Source organism: Pterocles gutturalis, unplaced genomic scaffold (assembly GCF_000699245.1).
Source record: "Pterocles gutturalis isolate BGI_N339 unplaced genomic scaffold, ASM69924v1 scaffold12590, whole genome shotgun sequence".
NCBI lineage: Eukaryota > Metazoa > Chordata > Aves > Pterocliformes > Pteroclidae > Pterocles > Pterocles gutturalis.
The window spans coordinates 57,261-73,866 of NW_010143578.1; the positions used below are offsets into that span (position 1 = coordinate 57,261).

The following is a 16,606-nucleotide window of genomic DNA, read 5'->3' on the forward strand; positions in this document are numbered from 1 at the left end:
CCAAGGAAGAAAAAAAAGCAGACACAGTTGCTTTGAATAACCTCTGAAGTTTCCTTTCAGAATAGGTAATATGCAACCTCAGAAAATAACCCATGGCAGACCAATGGACAGAGGGAAGGAAAGGGGGACTGTCAGGAGGCCAGCTAGGACCACTATGGAAAACTGTCATAATTCTATATTACTGCTATATACAATCCAGGACTGCTTGGGGTTTTTTAAAGCTTTTTTTTTTTTTTTCTCCCTATGCATTCTTTCCAGATAGTCACTTGTTAAGGCAAACTTGAATTATCTATATGCCTAACCTCGTGCTATATTAAGAATGGTCTGAAAGCAACTTGACAGGCAGGGTGCACCCTTTTGTCAGGGAAAATTGTCTTCACATACACACATAGTGCTGCATACACTGAGAGCTTAACACTCAAAATGTGATTTGTTGATTTTCACAGCTCTTGCTACTTTTTCAACTTGCAAATGTCAGTTCAAAGACTAACAATGACAACTGCCTGACTGAAGAGTACTTCTCCCATACATACTAGAATGATGTATGATTAGCCCTTGTCAACCACAAAAGAAAAAACAGTGCTTTATTTGTACAATATATCCCATATATTTCATGTGACCTGTGTCCTGATCTTGTCTATAACCTATAGGCTTTGGCATCCCTCCTTGGAAGGAAGATGGTGATTTGAACCCCTCCAGGTGATCTCTGGCTTACTGAATTACCCAAATCATCAAGGTATTCTGCAAAATGGACTTCTCTTAACCTGTTTATGAATAGATGGTCTTACACTTTGCAGAGAACTCAGTGTCTGTGATAGACATGCTAGGAATTCACACTAAAGAATAAATTTGATATTATGTCCCAATGCTCAGATGGAAACATTTCAGCACATACTTTGATTCCTAAGTTTAGACACTGCAGGAGGATTGTGGTATACATGCTGCACACTTGAGACTACTTGTTTAGAGCTTTAATTGAAATATGCAGGTCTGTAGGTTTGCTTGTTCCTGGACCCTCTGTAGAGTCCGGCTATAACATACCAGAGAAGCTTGTCTTTTTAAGTGCCTAGATGGTACTGGAGTGTATTTGCCATTGCAAAAAGCACTTAGTCTTAGGTCAAGAAACCTCACTAGAAGTAGCAAGACAAACTTGCAAAAGGGATGCCGTTTTCATTTTGATACCATACAATATAAAGTTTACAAAGTAATAGGTGTGAAACTAGAAGTTCAAGGTTCACCTTGGTATTTATGTCAAAAGTACTTAACACTTCACTAAGGCACAAATCTTGTTTGTCTGGTATCTCAGATCACTTCTGAAGGATTTAACAACATATTCATACAGTTTGACGTGAGACCTGAAATTCCAGGCAAACCCAAGTACAAAGTCTTGTACGGTAAAACCAGAACTCCTTACAATGTAATGAAAAACTTAATGGGAACAGCTCACTTTGTTAACAGCTTAGTGCTAAAACATACAGTAGAAAGCATTCATACCCTTGTCTGGTTTGGCTAACACCAAGAACTTGTCCTTCATTGACACCTTCTGCTAATCAGTTTAAATCCTGCTCCCCTACCCCCTTCAATGCTCATTCTGACTACGAGGGGCAAAACCCAATAAAACTAAGAGTCCAATCCCCACTCTATACAAGATAGAGGGCAAAAAGAAAAAAAAGCCAGTCAAAACAGTTTTTAGTTCTAAACTCTAAAACAGAGCAGTAATTACAGTCTGAAATAGCAAAGTGAGAATGCAGAATAAAACAAGAGGACTAACTCTTTAGAAACTCAGCATTGAGAGGGAATGAGGCAGTAATATAGTATTAAATATGTATCAACTACATAACTTGTGAATATTCCTTCAGAGAAAGCTCTAAATATTTGAATTCATCTTCTTGGATCCCGACTTATCAAGTTTATCCACAATAATTCAATGCAGAATAATAGGTGCCAATAGGCAATAATCAGGGGGCAGGGGAGAGAGAGGATTGAGGAAAAAGGTATTAGTGACTCCTAATACCCAGGTACCACATTCATATGTTTCCTAGGGAACAACACTCTGGTAGTTCTACTGTGGCAACAGAAAGCTGAAAACATTATTCTCTGGAACTGAACAACAGCTTGATTATATCAGACTACACTCACTACTTTTGCAGGTCAGGCTACGAAGAGTTTCTCCTCTCTCTCTAACACCACAGAAAAAAATAAATTCTTGAATTTTTGGTTTTCATAGAATCATAGAATGGTTTGGGCTGGAAGGGACCTTAGAGATCATCTAGTTCCAACCCCCCTGTCATGGGCAGGGACACCTCCCACTAGACCAGGTTGCTCAAAGCCTCATCCAGCCTGGTCTTGAACACCTCCAGGGATGGGGCATCCACAGCTTCTCTGGGCAACCTGTTCCAGTATCTCACCACCCTCATAGCGAAAAAATTTCTTCCTAATATCTAGTCTAAATCTGCCCTCTTCCAATTTAAATCCACTACCCCTCGTTCTGTCACTACATGCCCTTGTAAAAAGTCCCTCCCCATCTTTCCTGTAGCCCCCTTCAGGTACCGGAAGGCTGCTATAAGCTCTCCATGGAGCCTTCTCTTCTCCAGGCTGAACAACCCCAACCCTCTCAGCCTGTTCATCTCAGATTTCATCTTAACTAGGACCAATTAAATTAGGCCTATTTGTCCAGAGCTTGGAGGAGTGCGGGGTGGGGAGGAAATGAAAAGCAAATGCTTCCACAACGTAGTTAAGAACCTCATCAGGTATCCCCTCAGAGTCCCAAACAATTTGAAGGGAAATTAGAATAACAAGTTGTTCTTCATATGAGGAAATATTACTTCAGGCTTGAAACACTAATAGAGGTGTTTGTACTGGAGAGACAATTCTGTTGAGTATGAGTTGATGGTAGTTTCTAAACAGAACTGACATTCCATGTTACTATTAACAAGGACTATTTGGACCATCATCTGGAACACCTGGGAGTCAAGTGTCAAGACAAGCTACACTCCTGTAAGATCTTTAAGGCCTAATAGTACCATAACTGGCTACACCTGTACTAAAAAACCCCCCTAAAGATCCTTGAGTTGTATTCCTTCTGCTCCCCAAACTGCCTACCTTTTTCATCTCTTAATTCAGCACTTATTAAAAACAACACTTACCCTACAACTTGAAAGATATGTGGCATATAGGCCCATCTCTGGCAATTACAGCTGGAAAAGCACTAAAGTTTTCATTCTCATACTGCAAATTAAGGAACAAGTTAGGAAAATAACTTAAAGAGAACTGTTACAGATACTTTAATACCATTGGGTATTTAAACTACAGCTCACAAGATCAGCTTAGACAGCTTTTAGTGTAAGAATCTGACTTTTTTTTTTTTTTTTTTACAATATTCACATAAATATCTATTGCACATGCAAATCCTACATGCACTGTTCACAAACTGAACTGGGACTTCGTCTGAACAAAGAATTCTTCAGAAGTATACAGGTGTTTGGCCTTCACTGCTCAATAGGTTAATACTACCCATATCCTTTTTATTTCCACTGACCTTAGAGTACTGTTTGTAACTTTTTCATAGTCAAGCCTAAGATATGTTCTTTTTAGCTGTATTCTTTAATCCCTCTTTGTACTCCCTGTATCCACTACCTCAATGTACTCCAAACTTCACACACTTCCATCAGAGCTTTAAATACTGCACCTGGACGGTCCTTAGCTTATTTACAGCTGTGATCGTCCTGCAAAATATACCAATTTTAGCTCTTACACTTGCCTTTACGCTTAGGGACAACATGTAGGAACTTGTGTCTATGCTAGGTTTATTAGCCTTCCCTCTGAAATGGCACAAGAAACAACAAGGTAAATCGATTGTAGTGTGCTTGCTCTGAAAAAGACAGGAAGCTGTTACATGCCGCAGTAGACTGCAGTGAAAGTAATGTATTAATCAATTCTAGAGAGTACTCATACAACAACTCTGAGCCACTGAGTGCAGGTGGTTGCCTGTCCTGGTTTCCGCTGGGACAGAGTTAACTTTCTTCACAGTAGTTAGTAAGAGGCTGTGTTTTGGATTTGTGCTGAGAAGGCTGATAACCTACTGATGTTTATAGTTGCTGCCAGGACAAGTCAAGGACTTTTCAGCTTCTCTGCTGTGACAGTGTTTGCAGGTGCAGGAGACGCTGGGAGGGAGCACAGGCCCAATTACGAGCCTAGGATTTGACCTTAGGTTTAGGATTGAGAGATAAATTGGCCAGTAGTCTATTCCATATCACGCACATCATGCCCAGGATAGATGTGGAACTATCCTGAAGCATGCTCTCTCTCCATTGGCTCTCGATCTCTCTGGCTCTTACCTTTTTTCCAGGATCGTGGTTTCAGGACTCTCTCCCTTCTCTGGTATCATTAGCTAGGAATGGGCTGAGCCTTGGTCATTGGGTGGTGAGCAGCTGCACTGTATATCACTCATTTGTATATTATAATTACTATTATTATCATTGTTATCTTCAGTATTAGTGTAGTTTAGTTATTAAATTGTTCTTATCCCAGGAGTCTCTTCCATTTACCTCTTTAGTTCTCTCCCTCATCCCCAGGATGGGGGAAAGTAAGCAAATAGCTGTGCTGTCTCTGCTGCTGCTAGCTGGGTCAAACCACGACACAGACAAACTTACTTTTCATCACTGTATAAAGTAGTTCACATACTTAATGCAAGTACCAGGAAGAAAGACTTATCTAGTTTGACATAATTATTCCTTTAGAGGAAAGTATGTGTAGGGAGGTGTTTGGTTTTTTAAAAATTTTTTTCCCATAAACATTCCAGCACAACTGAGTGCTGGAATTCAGTGCTGAACTGAAATACAGTGCTTACAAGGTTCCAGGTTTTTGGTTTGTGTGATTTGTTGTGGGTTTGTTTGTTTGTTTTGGTTTTTTTCACTGCCCCCCCAAAAACAGACACGACAACACAGCAACATAGTAACATCTTAAAAAATTTTAAGGCACATTCCAACAAAATAAACTTTTATTGAATGCAGTATTAGGCATTCTATTTTAAGGGAACAGTGCTTCCCCTCCCCCCCATGAGATTCCCTTTGACAATTTCTAAAAGTTGTATTTCAGTTACAGAAATATTTCTCATGTCAAGAAACACCAAATTCAGTCTAAATTTTTCTTGAATTATGAAATGCAACCAAGTCCTTCCAAATGATGATAGTTTTCAGTAGGCACTAGAATGAGAAACCTGCAAATTGTTTACAATTGCTGGGTACAATGTTATGTTAATTCAAATTTTATAGATCAAATTTTATACATCTAGAGTGTTGTTCTTAAAGAATTATATAAAAAGTGGCATTTAGGAATAAAGAAATGCAGCTTAAAGAGCAGTTTATCACCATTGGAAAAAAAAAATCTTAATGGCAGCCTGCATATTTAATACCATTTCCACAGTATGTCAGCTAGCAGAGCCATAGTCCAATAATTTAAAACTTTAGATAGGAATGTCTTTTGGTTCTGAATGTATATCATAAGTCATCATGTCCAGTAGGTGACGGCTCAGTTGTTTCACTCTCTACTTCCTCTCCTGTGAAATTAAGTATCATAATTAGAATATAAATATATATTATGAATTATGCCATATAATTTTTTACTTTAAGAATGTTTTTAAAGAGAAACCTAAATCAACATATTTATCAAGACCAGACAAGCAATAAAGCCATATGAAAAAGCTACTTGCACCATCTTCCTACTCTAAGCTTACAATTTTATTATTTTTTTTTTTACTAGATGCAAACAAAACATTTCAAATAAACTGGTATGACATTGTTAGTGGAAGATAAAAGCAGAACAGCTATTTCTATCTTAAGCTTTTGTTTCCAGCTAGTCACAGTGAACCTTCTCCTTTCCATATGACCTGTCAGAAGAAATTGTAGTATCTGAAAACAAAAAGCAAGTATTACTCAGAATTATTTTCTAGAGTGCAAACTGCTCAGTTCAGATGTTAAAACAGCCTTTAAAAGAGGCAGAGCAATTTTGTGATATTGGTAAAAGCATTAATGCAAGCAAAAAGCTAAGCCAATTTGTCAACTTTTCATTTTGCTTTTATTCTCATAAAATGTCAGGTCACATTAAAAAATATAGCAACTGATATACTGAGTATCTGCACAGGAAAAGCACATAACTGATTTTAAAGGACAAACAACAGCGAATACTGAGAATATAAGGTCTGAACTGAATGGCCTTGAGTAGCAATACTACATAGATCCTTACAATTTATTGGTACAAGATGAAAAAGCAGTTGGGGGAACAAAAAAAACCAAACCCAAAACCAAAGCTATTTAAGTCAAGCTACACAATTCCCTACTACTGAAAGATGGACATCTTCTTCATATTCACCTTCACATCAGCTCTGGCACTTGTGCGATCACAAAATAAACAAATTCAGCTCACTCATCAAGCAAAAAGAATTCTGCTTAGTTTTCTGAGATTTCAGTGTGAGTTGAAGCAGCTTGCAGGCAATCAGATAAATCCTTAAGTCATTATAATGAATGATAAAGGACAAGAGTTGGGAGGAGGAAAACCTCCCTTTTATGATAGCAGTAATTTGCTAGTTCACTTTATGTGATGAAACCAGAGACTTAACTGACTTACAAACACAACCCTGAGTTAAGCAAAAAAAACCAAAAAACCAAAAAAACACTAAACCAAAACAAAACAAAAAAAATCAACACAAGAACACTGCGTTTAAAAAACCCCACTGTGTTTAAGCAAGAAAACATGCATGCCAGAATGTGGCCTACACCACAAACTACTTGACACAGACCACAGCTGTAGGAAAATGAGAAATTATACAAAGGAGAGTACAAGTGACTACACCCTTAGACAGAAGCACACCTCCAAGTTGTCGATATAGCATATTTGAGAACAGCCACTTGCCTGTTTTTACAGTTTGAATGCATGTTCCATTCTTATCTTCAAACCCTTCTGAACAAACACATTTGTAACTGCCTGAAGTATTAACACAATCTTGATTCTCTTTCACGCAGACCTTTTCAGGAAGGTTACATTCATCTATATCTAGATACAGGATAGGGAAAACTGCTATTATTTTCTTATAAAACTTACTTGTGATCAGTTACATAATCAAAATTATTTTCAACTATAAAAACCACTGAGGAGCAGAATGCTGCTGCAACAGATTTAACTTCTGTTAAAATAATCTCTTACAGTCTTAAGACTGTGTTTCAAATTTATTCACATAGTACTTGGTTTTTTATGTTTTGCAGGCCCCTACATGGGGAAATAAATTAAGCAATGGTAGTTGTCTTAACCTACTGAAGATTTCCCAGTCATTTTCTATTGATGCCACCAAGGTAGAGCTAAAGGGAAGGGAACCTCTAAATTCTACATCATCATAGTTAACAGCTACTTAAGCTCATGCATACCTTCTGCTCTTCCCCACAGAGAAACTCTAATTTCACTCTTTTTACTATCATTTCACATTACAATTCACTATAAATTAGTATTATTTGAACTTGGACAGTCATGGAGTAACAGAAAGACAACAGAATCCACACTGCATCCCTGCCTTTCTGTTACAAAATTAATACAGATGCACACTTCTAGCGAAGTATGTTTCCTCAACCTGCTACAAAATACTTTGTTCCTTTTGTAGGAGCGTTTCACCTTTAAGCCTTGATATGCATATTAATAATATAAAGGAAGTTATATAGGAAGTCTTTGCTGCTAATACCAAAATGACTGGGTTCGTTTTGATAGGCTTGAAAACTAAGGAGACAGACATGAATGTACTTAACAGCTCCTCAGCGTGGTTAACCAAGAGTGAGCTAATGCGTATTCTACCATGTACTGCTAAATCCACCAACCTGTACACTTTTCATCTTCCTTCATGTATCCAGATGCACAGGTCTTACACTTGTCAGAACCTTCCCCTGTGCAACCTACACAGCTGGCATCACATGCTAAGGACAAAATATTTTAAGCATAAAAATTAATATATTTTATGTTTAAAGTACCACCCTTAAAGTCAGTCAGCTTACCCACACAAGAAATCATAGAATCATAGAACATTTTGGAATTTGAAAGGACCTGAAAGATCATTGAGTTCCAACCCCCCTGCCATGGGCAGGGACACCCTCCACTAGACCAGGTTGCTCAAAGCCTCATCCAGCCTGGCCTTGAACACTTCCAGGAATGGGGCATCCACAACTTCACCAGGCAACCTGTTCCAGTGTCTCACCGCTCCCACAGGAAAAAATTTCTTCCTAATATCTCATCTAAATCTACCTTCTTTAAGCTTATAACCGTCACCCCTTGCCCTGTTGCTACAGTCCCTGATGGAAGAGTGCCTTCCTATCTTTCCTGTAGGCCCCCTTTAGGTACTGGAAGGCTGACTCCTTGGAGCCTTCTCTTCTCCAGGCTGAACAATCCCAACTCTCTGGGAGTTCATAGGTGACATGCTCCAGCCCTCTGACCATTTCTGTGGCCCTCCTCTGGGCCTGCTCCAATAGGTCCATACCCTTCTTATGCTGGAGGCCTCAGAGCTGAACACAGTACTCTAGGTGGGGGTGTCACCAGAGCAGAGTAGAAATAACCAGATATCTCTTGCTTTCCTTATACAATAGGTCTAATGCCTCATCCTCCCCATGCCCAGTCAGGACCAGACTACATTGTACTAAATGTTGGTATCACACCCTTTCTAGCATTATCTCTAGCACTAGGATTAGGATTCTAGACAATAAAATACAACAGCAGATTAAAAAGAAACCTTTGCAGGAGAAAGATCCATCTGTGTTCAAACAATACTGGTGATCTTTGCAAGGAGAAGTGGTACACTCGTCTAAATCTGGGAGATAAAAAGTGACAAGTTACTTAAAATAGTAGCCATTATTAAATATCCAGATTAATACTTAAATGCTATGCTTTGAGATCTTGTAAGAAGTGTCCCACAGAAGCTATAAACTTAAACTGACTGCACTGAGAGTAATTGTCTGATGAGTTTAGATCAGTTGTGCAACAAGTTAGACATAAAAGTAACATGGTAACTTATATACTGTTTTGTTCAGCCTAAACTTACACTAACAAATCAAAACTAACTATGAGAAGATGTTTGTGATGACAATAACAGATGTATCAGAAATTAAATTAAACTTCCAGAATACCTGCCATCTTGTAATTTTCAAGTCAGTGTTTTGCATGCATTTATTCTTTTTACACAAATAGCATAACAAATAAGCAGAAAGACTGCTCTTCTGGAATATTGTTGACTTGTCTACTCCTATATTACCAAGCTATGGAACTTTTTATAGTATTAAAAAAAAATACACAAATGCACATACATACACTGCTTAGTTTTCTACACAAAGCAAATTGGAGAAAGCCAAGTTATGGTTAGGACCAGTCAAGCTGAAATCCAGTTCTACCTGGGAAGTTAAAACATTCTCATCTTGTGAAGTCAAGGAAAGGGCACAACAGTACTCACAACTAAAAAATTGGGACAATCTGTTTCAGTCCCCTTGCTGTCTATCTCATCCTGTTGCTCCAGACATCATTTCTACTGATTACCCAATTAATTTCTACTCGATCAGTTGCAATGATTATTTGGAAAAAAAACCCAGCTGTACAGAAGACAATACTGGAACATCTTAAAAACCCTTTTGGAGCATAGAACAGTTGCCTAAGCAGGTATTGCAGTAGCTGTAATTCAAACCCTACTTCTCATTAGCACTTTTCAAAAGAAGCATTGTTCACATAACTTCTAAGTTACTGTTTCCAGCCACTATGTTAAGGGTCTTTTAAGTGGTCAAATTCAACCAGTTAAACAGAATGTGTTACTCTGCCCGCAGTGCAGTCCTGTGTTGGGAGTATTTTTAGTATTTAGGTTTTTCCTTAAGTGTTCTGTACATATCTTCTCACAAACCAAGAGAAATGCTTGAAATAGGTAAGAGATTAATGGAAGCACTGAGCTTGATGCCTCCTGGTATTTCTCTCCAGTAACAGAAAAACTTAGTATGGCTGCCTTTTAGAAAAATGTTGACCTCTATTAGGGTTGGTAATTTATAAACATACAGTAATGTGAAGACAATTGTGCAATTACTACAAAGTATGTAGATAAACTGACAGAAATCTTCCAGTAGTTGACAAAATAGTTTAAAACAAGAGCAGGGCACTGTTTAGCATTCAAATAAACACAAAAACCATGTCTTAAAAGGAACACCCCACTTGCTGCTATCTGTATTCCACCAAACTAAAAAGATACACAGTGAACAGTTTGATAAAGACAACTATAATCACCAGACCATCAGTGGGGAGGAAATACTGCTTTCCTGAAATGTGAAACAAGTTAGGAAGAGAGACTACAAACTATAGAAAACTAAACTGACAGAAAACTTCCATAAAACACCACAAAACTCCATGTGATGTCACCTAATCTCACTAGCCAATGTTGCTGCAAAACCTGTTTTAAGTCTACCAAGCACTACTCACCCACACAAGCTTCTTCACTTTTAATCCAGCCTTCTTTACAGTCTTGGCAGTCCTTGTTACTTGAACCAGTGCAAGTTTTACAGGCAGCGTGGCAGGCTAAGTTAAGAGAAAACTACAATCTGAGCTTCACTGAGAGATTCCAAGACAAGTTTGTGTACATAAATTGTCAAAAACCCCCTTATTTAGGATTCAATGGAAGCGATCATATTTTAATAGCTTGACCTTCTCTCTCACAAGATTAAATCTTGACTTTACAGAGATATCAGTTACAAAAATGCAGCTCTACCCTACAAAAAAACAAACCAAACACCCAGGAAGCCAAACCTGGCAATTACAGACACCTGCACCACTTAAAAGAGTGCCATGAAATTCCAGTGACTGGAAGTGGCAGGTTCAATTTCCAAAATATTTGGGAAGAGGAGTTCAAGAAGGTAAACTGCTCAGGGGTGGGACAACAGTTTAAACAATAGACTTAGCACTCCCACCTAACAAATCCCCAGACTGCTTCATTTGCAACTAGCTATGAGAGCAATGTGTGGTTATATTAGTCTGAAAAACTTCAGAAGCAAACATACAAGAAATCCAGATATATATATATTACATATATACATGTAACATGCAATATATAGCATATGCATGTTATAAAGCAAATTATACATAAGAATTACTACACAGCCAGATTAAAAACCAACATAGAGTGTTGGAAAACAATCTTATTAGACCCATGGTCAGGATTTAGTTGCTGCAGAATCCCACATAAGATGCAAAATTAGATGAAAATCTGACGAGTGGAAAAAAGTTTATTCCTACAACCTTTGTTTCAAAATTAGGTTTAGTCATACTTAACTGAAATCTATGTAGTCTACAGTACAGGTCGGCTGTATCCATGCCCATTGCTCCAGTTAATCTTATCTCAGACACGAGGAAACCCTAGCTTCCAAAGTAGTCCACTATGCGGCAATTTCAGCTTAAAATTTTCGTACAGTACTTGGTGGGGGGACCCAAAGCTTCCTCTTCCCTCCCGCCTCCCTCATGACAAAGATGAATTCTGCTTCTTAATCTAAAGCAGGAAAAAATTTTAAAAAAATCAAGGACAGTCTAGAAGGATGACTTGTCAAATCCTTAGAATTACACCAAACCAATAGACATGTCATTTATGGTTAAAGCTGAGTGACCAAAATGTAACTATTTTTTGTTTTTACACTTGTCAGTTTAAATTGTTTACAAAACTGAAGGAGGAAGATAAAGACCTAAGCATGTGTCAAAGACTTTGTTACCTGTACAAACAGAATGGGTCTCATTTCTCAAGGTACTGAAGTAACCACTAGAACAGTCCAAACAAAAATCTCCTGTATACTCCTTGTTACAGCTACATGAGCCATCTCCACCTCGGGTACCATCACCATCACAGTGGCCATTTCCATGGCAAGGTCTTTCCGACCCACCACGACAAGCTAGAAAGGATCAAAAATACTTCTAAATCAGAGGTTAAAGGAAATAATTTCTTATTCTCAGCCACAAGCACCTGAAGTCCCTCCCTCTTCATAGACAGTAAAATGTTAAAAACCAAAAGTTGTCACACTAAATTCTTCTAAATTTCCAAATTCTTTTTTCCCTTGAAAGCAACCAAAAGGCTTGCAGCAGGGCATGCTCAGTAATATATTCAAGTATAAAAGGAACTCAAAACAGTCTCCAGGAAAAGTTCACTTATTAATTTAATTTTGGGTAAAGACCATGGCTTAGAATTTTATGTATTTAACTTCCTTGCTAAAGTTGGTATCTTATTTATTCTGTATTTCTAAGAATGCTCATATTGCAGTTGGAAAAATCTACTAGTTATCATTTAGATTAATACTGGAAACTGGCACTTCATTTTTAACAATGTATGAGGACAAAGCTGATCTCTAACAAGGTGCAAGGTTTTACAGATTTATAAATTATACAAACTTCAGGGCTCAAAATACCTCCTTAATCACTTTTGCACCAAAGACCATACTTTTATCCAACTGTCTCCCTTGTACATTCACCCAATTTCTCCCATTGCCTTTTTAACTAATCCTCAGTTGTGTATTTCTTCATTTAATCCCCAATAGTGTCTTGGCCATTTTACTCTTGAAACTGGTCAAGGACTCTTGTCTACATAGCTTCTGAAAGGCCACCTAAACAACAGACTTGATGTCATAGAGGGCCTTTAAGCATGGGTCAGGTGTGGAAGAGAGCATCATCAGATGAATTCTGCACGTCAGTACCCTTGATATCTTTGTACATTACTTCATGCCCTGAGACTCTTCTTCAGATAGGATGCTCACAAGGCAGCTACCTAACTATCAGGCAGTAGGCAGGCACACACTACACAGCAGCTGGGGTCTCACCTAAAATATCATACTTCATGTATTTGTCCATGTTATGAAAGAATTAAACAAACAGGTAAAAGAACATAACTGCTACTATATTTTTCAAATAAAAAATTACCAAGGCAATCTGGTCCATAAGTTCCAGCAGGGCAGCAAACTTCTATTGTTTCTATGCAAAACCACTTAAACAAATCAGGATACTTCTTCTTTCTGTATATGGAAGACATTAATTTATCAATAAAAAGAACAAAGATTATTTAAAAGCCAACTCATACAAATGAGCCTGCACAATGCAATAGAGAGATCTACTGCACGTGACAGATTAGAAATCTACTTTGTTCTGAAGGTGATCTTATTTCAGAATCCTCCAACTTTCAGTAAAATTATCTTTTAAACTGCAAAACTATTAACAGACTCTACTCAAATTTTATAGATCATATTTATGAAAAATGTGAAAACAGAGCAACCAATAAAATCAATTCATCTTGATATACACATACTTTTTTTTTAATACCTTATTTTTAGGGAAGGTTTCTATGTAGTTTAAACAGTTTTATTTATGTCTTCCTCTTAAAGACAACTGCTGTGTCTTTATCTCAACTATGCAGAAGACAACCCAGGACAGAGATTAACATTTGGTCAAATTATTGCCAACGCAACTTCATGACAGGGTGCCTGTTAAAATTTCTCCTCTTTTTTCAGCATTAATCAATTTTTTTTTAAATTAATAAGTTAACTGTGCAAGCAAGCATGAGGACTACTACAGTTCTGACTGAGAATTCACAGATCTGATGTGGAAATTTCAAAAACTTTAATAAAAGAAAGGCTTAGAAAATTTGTAGTCTGACAGCAACTCCTGAGGCATGTACTGCTTCTCCTTCTAACCTATTATGTCTGGCTGTATTGACTCCAAGGGTTAGGCCCTGAAAAGTAAATTTACTGAGTAACAGATGTAATGTAATAACTCGTGAAAAAAGATCTAAGGCACTACATTTCTGGACAAAGAAACTGCCTTTGTAAACTACCACAAAAACTGAACAACATTTGGGTATCGCAGGTTAAAGGACAGAAGGGAAAGTTAATCAATTGCACTCAAAAGGTCTACTAAATACAGAAATTTTCCAAAAGCTAATGTATTCTATGAATTGTTTTGTTTATATTTTAGGAAGTCTACTTTGTCAAATTCTCTAGCTTTAAGACCTGGTTCTTTCAGTTCTGCAAGTTTAAGATTCTGGGTTGCATAGCTCATCTTTCCTTCAATTGTCACGTTAATGCATACACAATCTTATATAGTTAGGTAAAAGGATAAAGCAATAAGGCATTCATTAAGAGCAAAGTGGGTTATCAAAAATATTTATCTGATTATGAAATGTTATAATGGCAGTTCACAGGCTAGCTTAGAAGGCAGGTAGAAGAGTCAGCTGTAACATTAGCATCCTCAAGAGATTCAACTTGTAGGTTTATTAGTCTCAACTTTTTTTTTTTTTTTTAATTGACAGGAGAACAAAATAATGTTTCAGGGGAAAAAAAAAAGCAAACAAACAAAAACCCACAAGAATCAAAGAGTCTCTGGCAATTTTATGACAAAGGAGAACAAAAAAGGTAATAAATCCCAAAGTTTTCCAACGTTAGTTTGCCTCAACACCCCACTGGTAACCGAGTAGTCAGTATATGACAATCCAGACTGGATGTCTTGGTGCAACACTTCCAGAATTTAAAATAAAAAAGAACACAGTACAGTGGCACATGCTATTAAAAGTCAGCCTGAACCCAGCTGTACCCAATGGCAGTTCTTGAAGGGCAACGAAGAATTACCCATACTCCCATCATTCAGGCACAAGATTTAACATTAGTAGTTCATTCTCTTAAGATAACTTATCCACACAAAGATCTCCACAAAAAAACTTTGGTACGTACAGTTTGAACCACCATTTCTCTATAAGTTCTTCATGCTCCTCTACCATGTTGTTACACTCAAAGTTACTACTGTCGCACAGATTCTCTATGATCTCTACGAGACGAATTTCGCTACAAGCGGAGAAGGAAAACCATAAGTTTAATGCAAACATTTGACACCACTCAAGACACGACAGAGAAGCTAGACTTCAGCCTAGAGTACTTTATCAGCTTATGGTGCACTCTGAATTAGTTCCAAAACAAAGAAAATATCAGAATATAGAACTAACGAACATCACTGCAACCACAAAAAACGAGAAGGATGACCATAGGAACCACTTGGGCTTGCTTGCAATTATTATGTGTGCAGATCGTGGGTTGGATAGATTTTTAGCTTCCCAGAAATTCTGAGTGCACTATTTTCCTCCAAAGTTTAACAGTAAATTTCAGGCATTGTTAACATCTGATAAAAGACCACAAAGCTGACAGCTTAATGCTTTAACTAAGGTGAATTTGAAATTTGGAAGAAAGATACCAGATCTTTGCTCAGTAATCAAACATATATACTCAAGAGTACAGTAAACTGCACCTCTTCTAGTTTTCTGTTTGGCACCGAAATAGCGATGACTCTAGGAAGAGATACTGCTTTAATTCTAAAATGAGCATTGCAGTACTCCACACCTTTTACGATAATCAATTAACTAGTGACCATTATTTAAGACCATTATTTTAGAATTTTAATGGGTAAATAAAAAAAAAAACCTACTATGACTAATGATTGTATGAAATTCTTTCATTTTCAGAAACAAGACAAAGGCATTAGTAAGGGGTTTGAGTCTTTAATCTTTACAGTGTAATCTGCTAAATTTTAATCTAGAATTTAAGGCTTGGACATGTGGAACTGTAGCTGAAACGTTCGATATTTAAGCTACAGACAACCACCAGTACAAGTTACACACAGCGGAGATAAAACATAAATGAATGAGAAGTACTGAGACAGCCTACCTGGACTCATACTTTGACAGCGTCTTTTCTTCCCAAGCAGTGTTTCCACCACCAAAGTTCTTTTTAGCTGTATCTGCTAATCCCTACAAATGAAAAGTACCAAAAGAACGTCAGTTACACAGGTTTTCTTTCTAACAAGAACTAAGAGCAATAGTAAATGCTCATATGAAAACTGTGAAAAGTGCCATGCAGAAACTTCAGTAAAGCTCCGAAGCTTCTGATCAAATTGTTAAGTGAAAGAAACAGCTACTCATAAGTGAGAATGTGTAGGTTACAGCATAACATGACTCAATTTTCACAACACATAAACAAGGCCTTCTTAGAGTCTTCATTTACTTCAATAAACATACCTGTATGAAACTTTATACCCTTCTCCTGTAATTTCTCATGAACTTTATTAAACAGCTGATCAGGACCTCTACTTCGTTCAGTTTTGATAGTACTTAGCCCAGTTTTCACTATGTTGTAACTTAAACACACAACCATACAACAGGACAGTTCATCATGACCAGCACAACTTCCCCAAGTCACTGCCAACGCCTCTCAAATCACACCTCGTACAAAATCTCTGCAGCTAAAACGATCTGCCAAGCCCACAACACTGAATATGCGCACAAAGAGTACTAAGCATCTGCCACAAGCCGAACAAACCCCTTGCTACTTACGCTGAATTTACTGTGCCACTATATAGGACTACTGCAAGTGGCATCAGATGCAGAATTTTAGGGGATGAAGTTTTCGATGAGCGCTCCTCACGGAGCCGGGCCATGCCACAGCCAGCAATGCCGGGCTTCCGGCACTGAAGCACCCAAACACCGCTGACAGCAAAGCTCGAGGAGCTCTGCAACCCACCGACCCAAGGACTACTGCGG

General features: G+C 37.8%; 1 protein-coding gene across 1 annotated transcript; it reads right to left on the reverse strand.

The window, feature by feature from the left end:
• Window positions 1–4,984: 4,984 nt before the first annotated feature.
• CRELD2 (cysteine-rich with EGF-like domains 2) lies at window positions 4,985–15,817 on the reverse strand (the record flags this gene model as incomplete). The annotated part of the gene is made up of 9 exons (XM_010084798.1): window positions 4,985–5,557; window positions 6,910–7,050; window positions 7,860–7,955; window positions 8,762–8,839; window positions 10,480–10,575; window positions 11,757–11,933; window positions 12,952–13,043; window positions 14,751–14,861; window positions 15,735–15,817. Coding segments are annotated over 9 exons (933 nt in total), but the record flags the coding sequence as incomplete, so codon positions are not given.
• Window positions 15,818–16,606: the final 789 nt, after the last annotated feature.